The following is a 9,361-nucleotide window of genomic DNA, read 5'->3' on the forward strand; positions in this document are numbered from 1 at the left end:
TAGATACCTTCGTGATACCTCTCATTATGGCTTCTATATCATTTGAAGCGATAACTTCAGTATGTATACATATTTTGATGTTGAATGGGTAGACAATATTATAACCATAGCTCAACCTCCAGCTACATTATATTCTTTGGCCTTAACTCAATTGCTTGGTCATCTAAGAAGCAACATATTGTTGCTCACTCTTGAATTGAAGCGGAGCGGAGTATCATTTTGTTGTCAATGTTGTCATTGAAACTACTTGGGTTAAAAACCTATTGTTAGAACTTCACACCCCGCTAAAGAAATCTTCAGCAGTCTAGTGTGATCATGTTGGGAGTAACTTATGCGAAAGTCCTATCGTTTGCAACTGCATGAAACATACTGTTGTGGACTTTCACTTCGTTCGCAGTATGGTCTTGCATGAATAGATTAACGTAATCCATGTTCACGCTACGGATGTGGATGCATTCACCAGGCCATTAGGGAAAACAACATTTGATCGTCCTCTAATCAAACTAGGTGTCATTGCACATTGCCTACCTCAAGACGGGCATATTGGCGATGAACAAGTCTTCGATTATTACTTGATTTTTGGCTTTCTTTGACCACTTCTTTAGCTTTTGTTTTCTATTTGTTAGTCTTTTTAAGCTGTTTTTGCTTGATTAAATTAGCTGTCATAGGAGAGTATCATGAAACCTGTTAATAGTTTGTTACCACTGCAGTGTGTAAATAAAAAACTCTCCGGTGAATGATATCATATCAGCTTTCTATTGTCCATTATTGAATTTACAACATGAAGCGTTTTTTTCTCATTCACAAAATGCTGATAAACTCCAGAACTTTATCTATGTTGCTCTGGCATGAATATGGGGATTTGGCCCTCTCCAAAAACCCTCTAAATACAGAGAAAACTTTAAATGAATTGAATATAAACGTGTTGGGTACAAATCCAAATCTGGAATTCACACCCGAATTTGAGTTATGTACATGAGTGAACATTTTATAAGGTAGCACAAAAGCATTAAACTGGATGCGAGCATTTCTTAGGAGTCTCCTTACAATAGTTTATTCTGAGCTACACATGACTCTAAAATCATAAATGTTAATAGTAAAACTCAAAGGCACAACAATCAGATAGCTATATACAGTTGCACGCACATCCTTTTGGAAAGGAGAGTTATGAACGACTGAAACAAATAAAACCAACTTAAAAGAAATTCAGCAGCAATACAACTTTAAAACAATTCTTAACAGACAATACAATGGAAGCCACCAGCGATGTAGCATTAATCTACTCCTAAGGATCAAACCTCTATTCCCACAACATTGCTCCAAAAAAAAAAAAAAGAATCTGAATTCCATGAAAAAAAGAATCTAGAACATCTAATGACCTAGCCAAGCTACAGAAAAACTAAAATTCCAAGCACATTAAAAGAATCGACTCCAAACAAATAGTACCTTTTGATGTCAATAAGGTCAGTCTATGAACAATCCAACAAAGAGAGCAGAGCAAGGTGTAGACCAGCAAAACTTGTATTATAATGTTCCACTGCTTTCACCGGCAGAAATTGAGGGGCTTTCAGATTTCACTAAGTGGGAACTCCTGCTGCTGATATCAAGCCCCTGCAATCGACCAAGAGGATCCTGTCGCATAATATCGGCAAAGGCTTGTGAGTTTGAGGAAGTTACCACGGATTGATTAGGTGTCAACATGTTAGATCGCAAGGGATGAAATGATGGCATTTGTATATTCTGGGTGTCAACTTGCATATGCTCTGGCTGGGGAGGAAAGAAAGAAGACTGGTTATATGGCATATGGTGCATTCCCAAATTAAAGGTATCTGTGGGTGTTGTTATTTCTCCAGTAGCAATCTTGAGCCTCTCTACTTCCTTCTTCAGCGCTTCATTTAGAGCTGTAGCCAGAAATGGACAACAAGAAAACCATATACAGTTAACAACTCTCTACAGTACTTTTTATAAATGAAATACCAGGGACATGATAGAACCATGTCTAGATACCTACATGCAAATGGACAATCACTAATGGTGCCTAAAGCTTGAGCTCTAAAATTAATGTCTAGAACACTATTTAAAATGCACACCCCTGGATTTGACTACTCTGGTGCAGTTTGTTTTGTTTCTTACCAATATCATTTAGATTTGGTTAAAAAAATGCTCAACTTGTGAAGAAAATAAACATGTCCATGGACAAGTGAGTGTACACGAATGAGAGCATCCCATATTGGAAAAAATTTGGTCACTAAAATAGTCTGGACAGAGCGTACCATCACGTAGCTGAGCCTGTTGCTCCATAGCTTGTAGCCGAAGCTTAAGCTCAGTGTTCTCAGTAGTTAAGCCTGTTGTATCTCTCTAGAAAGAACACAAGAATTAAGACTATTAACATTCAGGTAATAATCAATATAGAAGCATTAAATCAACATAAAACAGAACACATCAAAACTAGTGGCAAATCCAGAAAAATAAGATGCCGTTATTTAGTTAGAAGCATATGCAACTACATCCACAGAGAAAGAGGGCTCTCAATTGCAAAAAGAACTAAAGCCTCCAGCTGCAAAAAGCTATTGATTTATTAGAAAGTAGAATTGTCAAATTTTAATTGTTAAATTTGTAGATACGACATTCTCATAAAAAGGAATGGAAATAATCACCACAATAAACAATCTCATAAGTTATGTAACTAGACAGGTATGCATATTTTAGAACCTGGAATAGAGTTAGTTGTGCAGAAAGAGTAGTTGCTTCTGTTTGAAGTGTTTGAACTTTTCTCTCCAGTTCAGATATATACCGGGCCTTCCTCTCTTTAGAGCGAGCAGCCGACTGCCGATTTGCAATGATCCTACACAAATTATGTACTTTCTTAGCAAAACTTAAAAAGTAAACACAAATCTGACCATTTAATGAGTTTATCAAATCTATGAGAGAAAATTTTGCACTAAGTTTTCAGGAGTGTTGAGCAGAGAGATGAGAACAGGTCTAGCTCATCCACCTCATCCAATGCTCATGCATTTAAGGCAAAATACACCTTGTCAGTATTTTATAACTAACAGGATTAGAGTTTAGAAGCTCTCAAACGCTAGAAAATAGTGAATGGAAAAAGGTTAAAACGTCCCAAATGTAGAAATCTGTCCGCACATGACATAACCCAACCCATTATTGTAAGTTCCGAAGTTTGGAAAGACAGCTTCTTTGCACAAAAAGTTGAACTTAAATGAAACCAACAGTATTCAAATGTGCGAGATATAGAAACATTCAAATTATGATTTCAATGAAATCCATAACGTTCAATAAGTCATTTTATTGATGTTTAAGTGAAGTTCACCATATTTAGTCAATCTAATGATAGTTGCATCTTTGTACTGCATAGAATATGGTCACAGGACCAGACTTCAAAATTAACACTTCATAAAGGCAGGGTGTGCCATGATAAATAGGTATATATTACAAAACAGATTATCAAACTTTAAAGAGAGAAGGATAAAACTATTACGCAAAAAAAAAAAAAAAATCCTTTAGAAGGAGATAGAGTGACAAGGTCAATAAGTTTACAATCAGGAACAACTCTATCAGATTAATTGAAGCTAAACTATGCTAGTATTTATGGAGAAAATGTTCAATGAGACTGACATAAAATATGACCTACTCATGACCATACCATTACAGCATTAGATGGTGAAACAGCCCATATATATGTTGAGATTCCCCTAGACAAGCAAAAGATATACTTGGCGATAGATTATGCAATACAAGATTTGATTTACTATTAGAATTATGTTAGTTGGATTCGGCACTTCTGACTACAGTATTTCATTAAGCATTTATGCCATCTCCGAATCATAGTACAAAACAAATCATGAAAAATATATATATATATATATATATATAAGAAAAACATATTGCACTGTCCAACAAAAGAAGCCAAACACACAGCACAAATAATCCCTAAAAAAGCATGCATAAAAAGAAACTTTGTAATTCACATGAATTTGTTTCGTAAAAATACATTAAGGCCCTAAAATAATGAGAATCCCATTAATCAAAGGGTGAGAAAGGTCAACTGAAGCATCACTTGTCAAAAATGATAGCCAAAACCATAAGTCAAAAGAACGCATGAACCAAGAACATTAGCTAAGAACCATTCATGATCCATATATATAAACCCATACTCTCCAAATTCTCAAATGCGTATCTTCCAACTCTCAATTTCTTTCAAATTATAACCTCCCCATAATTTTTTTTTCACGTTCAAACTATTTAAATTCCTTGTTTGGGGTTCCTAGTAAACTCCATTCAGAAGCACCCAAAACATAAGGGGGAAAAAGTAAACTTCATCACTAAGATAAAAAAAAAAAAAAAAACACTTTCGATAAAACAATCATAATGCCCATGAAAAGAAAAGGAACAAACCAACCAAAGAAGTAAAAAAACTCGTATAAACTAAAAATATAATTTCTTTAAACAACAAAAAGATTTACTTTCTTCTAAAAAAGTTCCAAACTTGCAACTTCTACTACAATTTGATAAGTACCCCAGGCTCAAATTCACTTCAAAAAGGCCCAAAAAAATAGTTTGAGGGAAAAAGGAAATAATTCCACAAACCTTTTGGCTCTCTTTGGGTCAATAGTCCACAATTCAACAAGCTTATCAGGTGACATAGCTTTCTTAGCTTCAATCGACTCCATTAACGAGCACCCATCAATCGAATTACTATACCTATGCCTTCCTTTCCCTCCTCCATTATTCTTCTCTCCCTTCCCCGACAAGCCACTCATTTCCTCTCCCTCCGGATTCCGACCCGAACCACCACTGGAAGACCCGGCAGCCCCCCCTCCATCTTCTGACCCCTTGGATGATCCTCCCAGCTTCTCAATATCCACGTAAGTGCAAAACAAGTCGTCTTCGGATCCCAACCCTTCGAAGGGGTCGGAGACGAGATCCAAGTCGTCAGGGATCCGAAACTGGACTTCGGAATGGACCCGCCTGTGATAAGAGCCTCGAAATGAGGTCGGGTGGGGGAAGGAGGGCGTGGTTTGAGTGGCGGATGATGATGCATTGGAGGCGAATGGTGGATCGGGGTTGGGGTCTAGACTTGGCGGGTCCTGCATTTTTGGTGTTCCCTTTTTAGATTTCAGATCTCAGGAGAGAAATGTGAGAGGAAAATATCGCTGACTGTTGAAATCTTTTCCTCTTCAGCTTTCTTCTTTCGGTCTCTGCCCCAAAGAAAACATCAAAGAATGTCTCTAAAACGATGAGAACTCGCATATTATATAATTTTTTACATTTGAATTATATAAAATAACCAACAAAAATCGATTTTATTCCCTTTTAACTCCATTTGGTTTAAATAATTACATCCTTACAATTGAAGTTAATTTGTATCAACTATCGGTAAATTGTCATTATTATATATATATATATATATATATATATAAAATGTCCATAACTCTTAATTTTAATCACTCAATTCCCTTTTCCATGCACTCTTAATTTACCAAAACATATATTTGTTACTACACTATGAATTTCTATAAATTAAATACCCAACATAAACTTTAAATTTTCATTAGAAATAAATAAAGATGATCAAACCAAACATGTATAGCATAATCAACTTACTTTCGAAACGAGGACCATCTGTAAAAAAAAATACATAAAGAACATGGACTTACTTCATTCATGGTCAAATGAAGAGAAGAAAAGAATCATATTGTGGGAATCATATAGTTGAAAGTTGTGTAACTGGATAATGGGGTTTTAAGGTCTCTTTTTTTCTTTTTTTTAAGAAAACTTTTCAAAACATTTTATAATTTTAATTATATTTAAATATAATTTCAAGAAATAAATAAATTGATATTTTGAGTTACAGTTTAAGGACCAAATTAGTTATTAAGCCTATAAGAAAATATGTCATGTCATTAATTTATTTGTGATATTTTTTTCATAGTTGAATGATTAAAATAAAACTTATTAATAATCGAATAATTAATAGCGTAACTTACCCAAATATATTCAAGAACAATAATTTAACAATCTATGTTGACATCCGCTAACAAATTAACAAATGGGTAGCTTAAATAATTAATTTCAAATATTTAAGTGACTAACTTATAACATTTCATAATTAAGCGATCAAAATATATAATTATTGATAATTTATTGACTACGGGTGTAGATTACCCAATTGATTATTACAATGCACAGATGAATAGATTAATGTTTGAAATATGTTCAAAGCTAGACCAAAATATGACGTGATAAAACTAAAGTCTCAAAGGTTGAAGACATCAACTTTTACATGAATCATCTATACCATAATTAAAACTTTCTAATTGAATCAAAGTGAAATTTAAACTTAAATCATTTTTATACTTTAATTAAAGCTATATTTGGGTTTATATTTTTATTTGATTTTTATAAATTGTAATAAATAATATTTTTTACTTGATAACTTGTGGAGGAAATGAATTTAGTCTTCATATTATTAAAGAGAAATAAATAAGTTCAAATCGTATAGAGTTAATATTTATTATATATAAAATGTCTTGAAATTTTTTTTCTCAATTATAGTTCAATTCTAAATAAAAATTTTAATTTACATAACTATAAAAATTTTAAAAATATTAGTTTTGTTAAACAATAAATGATTTTTAAAAACAATAAATCTTAATTTTATTCCAATTTAATTTAGTTTGAATTTAAGTAAAATAATCTATTTAATAATAATAATAATTTATTTATTTAAGTCCTTGGCCCGTCATTTTTATATGTACAATGTCGATTCAAGCAAAGAAACCAATTGATTGCTTCTGCTTAGCTTTTACCTAATAAAGCTGTCGACATTATTGTGAAAATTTTGAGGGGCATAAACCCATAATTAATTAACTCATCTCCTTGAAATCATATAAATAAAAATATTTAATTGAAATTTAATATAATTAAAAATCCCATGCTAAACAAAGGTTTTAGAGTGGAGATTTGACATGTGGACCTCTTGATTTTCTTTTTAGGTGACCCATGGAGATAATGTCATCGCCCACGTGATCTCCATGTGCCTCACTCTTTTCTTTCATATCTATTGTAGCTTTGGTTGTTCTTTTGGACCATTCTCAGCAGCTGCTTGAGCTTTGCAGTGTTCAAACTACTGCAACTTCGCCTTCAGGATTTCATGAAGAAGAGATAACATCAGCATTTTCATATCATACCCTTCTTGGGTTTTAACAAAATAATGTTTTAAAGGTTTTATTTAAAAACTTAACTAATTCATAAAACATGAAAGAATTACTTAAAAATATAAATAAGTTCTAGAATATTAAATAATTCGTAATATATGAAAAAATTACGGGAAAGTTTTCAAAAATTAAATAATTACTTACACTATGAAAGCATTTCTTAAAACATAAATTTTTTTAAAATTAAGTAATTCATAGTATATAAAAGAATTACTTAAAAATACGAGGTTTTTCAAAAATTAAGTGACCTTTAAAACATAAAAGAAGTACGAAAAAATATTTTTTCTAGTATGGTGTTTATATTTGACAAAATTATACATTTAATATTTAGAAGTAACGGTGTTAACTTTTTAATATTTAATTTAAATTTTAAGATTTGGTGAAAATTTATAATTAACTAATAATATTTGCAAATAATTTTCATTAGATTAACCCAAAAAACAACCATCATACTAAATTTAACAAATTAAATACAAAATAACACTAGATTTATTCTATAAATAAAATCTTAAAAAGTCAAACCTAATAATATTAGCAATTAAAATTTTATAAAATCGTTATCTTTGAATCTAAAATATATAACTTTTGAAGGTTAAATATTGAAAGTTAGTATCGTTACCTTAAAATACAAAAATATATAATTGTCATTAAATGTATGTACATTTTAAATAAAAATATAAATATCACATTAAAAAATTTATCAAATTTAAATATTAATTGATATATTAAACCTTAGACGGTAAAAGGCTAAAACACCTGGAATTCACTTGAGATTTTGGTGCTTATAAAAGTCATAATCAATCAAATGGATGCCTTGAATCGGTGTCATCGGTTTGATATACCACTTGCAATCTCTTTCCACGGCAAATTTTATGTATAACATCGTTACAGCTTGTTATTTTGACTGCAAGTAAAGAATTTCTAATTATTTTAGATAGCACTGTGGTGGGGTAAAATTGAATGAAAATATTTTAAATTAATTGAATTATGAGTTTCATTTTATTATCTTAACTTAATTTGATTTTTTTAAATTAAATCGAGAAAAGTAAAATTTAAGTTGAATCGATTAAAATTATTCGAGTTAAGTTAAAAAAATTAAACATGTCAAACTAAAATCTTATTACAATAGGGCTCCGTTTGTTTGCCAGTAAAATATTTTCCGGAAAATGATTTGTTTTTCTGGTGTTTGGATGAATTTGTGTAAAATACTTCCTGTTGTTTGGCAAATTTCTTGAAAATATTTTACGGAAAAATTGTTTTTACATATATTAATAAATTTATATTTTAAATTGTTTTTACATATATTGCAATGATTTATTTATAAATAAATAAATCAAATTAAATATATAATAATACTCAATTATTAAGCTAGAATATTAACTGTCATAAATTAAAAACAACCAAAGTCAAATAAATTATTTGTAATCGTGTTATAAAAAAGAAAGGATTGAATAATTATAAATTAGTTTTCAAACCACAATTAATACTAGAAATTAATAATATTATCCAAATACATAATTAGTAGTACACCACATAATAACAACAACATTGTCCAAGTGCATAACTAATATTACACCACGTTAAAAGTATCAATATCTTCAACATTGAGAAAATTTTTGAAGCTAAATTTTTCTATGTTTCTTACTTTTAACTAAAAAAAGTTTTGGCCTCGAATTCATGACTCATTAGATAATCAAACACAGAACACAGGAAGTCATCATCAAATCCTTCTACCTTCATCGACATGATCACTTCTTCGTAAAGATGTGGTGTCTTATCCACAGTAAATTGTTCCAAAGCATTAGCAATTTTGCCAAGTTGTTCACCCACAAATTTAATTTGTTCATCAACGACACTTTCTTAAGCATTTTTTCTTTTACGCTTGGATGTGTCAGATGAAGATATTTTTGTTCTTACCTCTTTAGTCTCTTCATTGTCGCAATCTATAGGCACTAAATCTTGGTTACCATCATCCAATCTATGTCAGCAAATGTTCTGGCAAAACTTCCTGTTGCCATATCTTTGTCAACAACCAAAGCCATTTCATCATAATGATCAATGCTTTTATTCAAAAATGGTTCATACTTCTTATGTGCCTATTGGATATTATACACAATTAGAATAAC

The 9,361-nt window shown here is 31.1% G+C and overlaps 1 protein-coding gene across 3 annotated transcripts; it reads right to left on the reverse strand.

The window, feature by feature from the left end:
- Positions 1 to 986: 986 nt before the first annotated feature.
- Positions 987 to 5,782, reverse strand: LOC108450610 (transcription factor RF2b-like). Of its 3 annotated transcripts, none has more exons than XM_017748308.2 (5): positions 5,676 to 5,782; positions 4,606 to 5,216; positions 2,713 to 2,845; positions 2,274 to 2,358; positions 987 to 1,901 (listed from the first exon to the last, which is right to left on the reverse strand). In XM_017748308.2, exons 2-5 carry the CDS (start codon positions 5,109 to 5,111, stop codon positions 1,525 to 1,527), a joined length of 1,101 nt encoding a protein of 366 aa, XP_017603797.1. In that variant the 5' UTR covers positions 5,112 to 5,216; positions 5,676 to 5,782; the 3' UTR covers positions 987 to 1,524. The 3 variants fall into 3 exon arrangements, with proteins under 3 accessions (XP_017603797.1, XP_052883723.1, XP_052883722.1); XM_053027763.1 differs by having other exon boundaries at positions 5,623 to 5,732; XM_053027762.1 differs by lacking the exon at positions 5,676 to 5,782 and having other exon boundaries at positions 4,606 to 5,473.
- Between the last annotated feature and the right edge of the window lie 3,579 nt (positions 5,783 to 9,361).

The sequence above is a fragment of the Gossypium arboreum genome, chromosome 5 (genome assembly GCF_025698485.1).
Source record: "Gossypium arboreum isolate Shixiya-1 chromosome 5, ASM2569848v2, whole genome shotgun sequence".
Taxonomy (NCBI): domain Eukaryota; kingdom Viridiplantae; phylum Streptophyta; class Magnoliopsida; order Malvales; family Malvaceae; genus Gossypium; species Gossypium arboreum.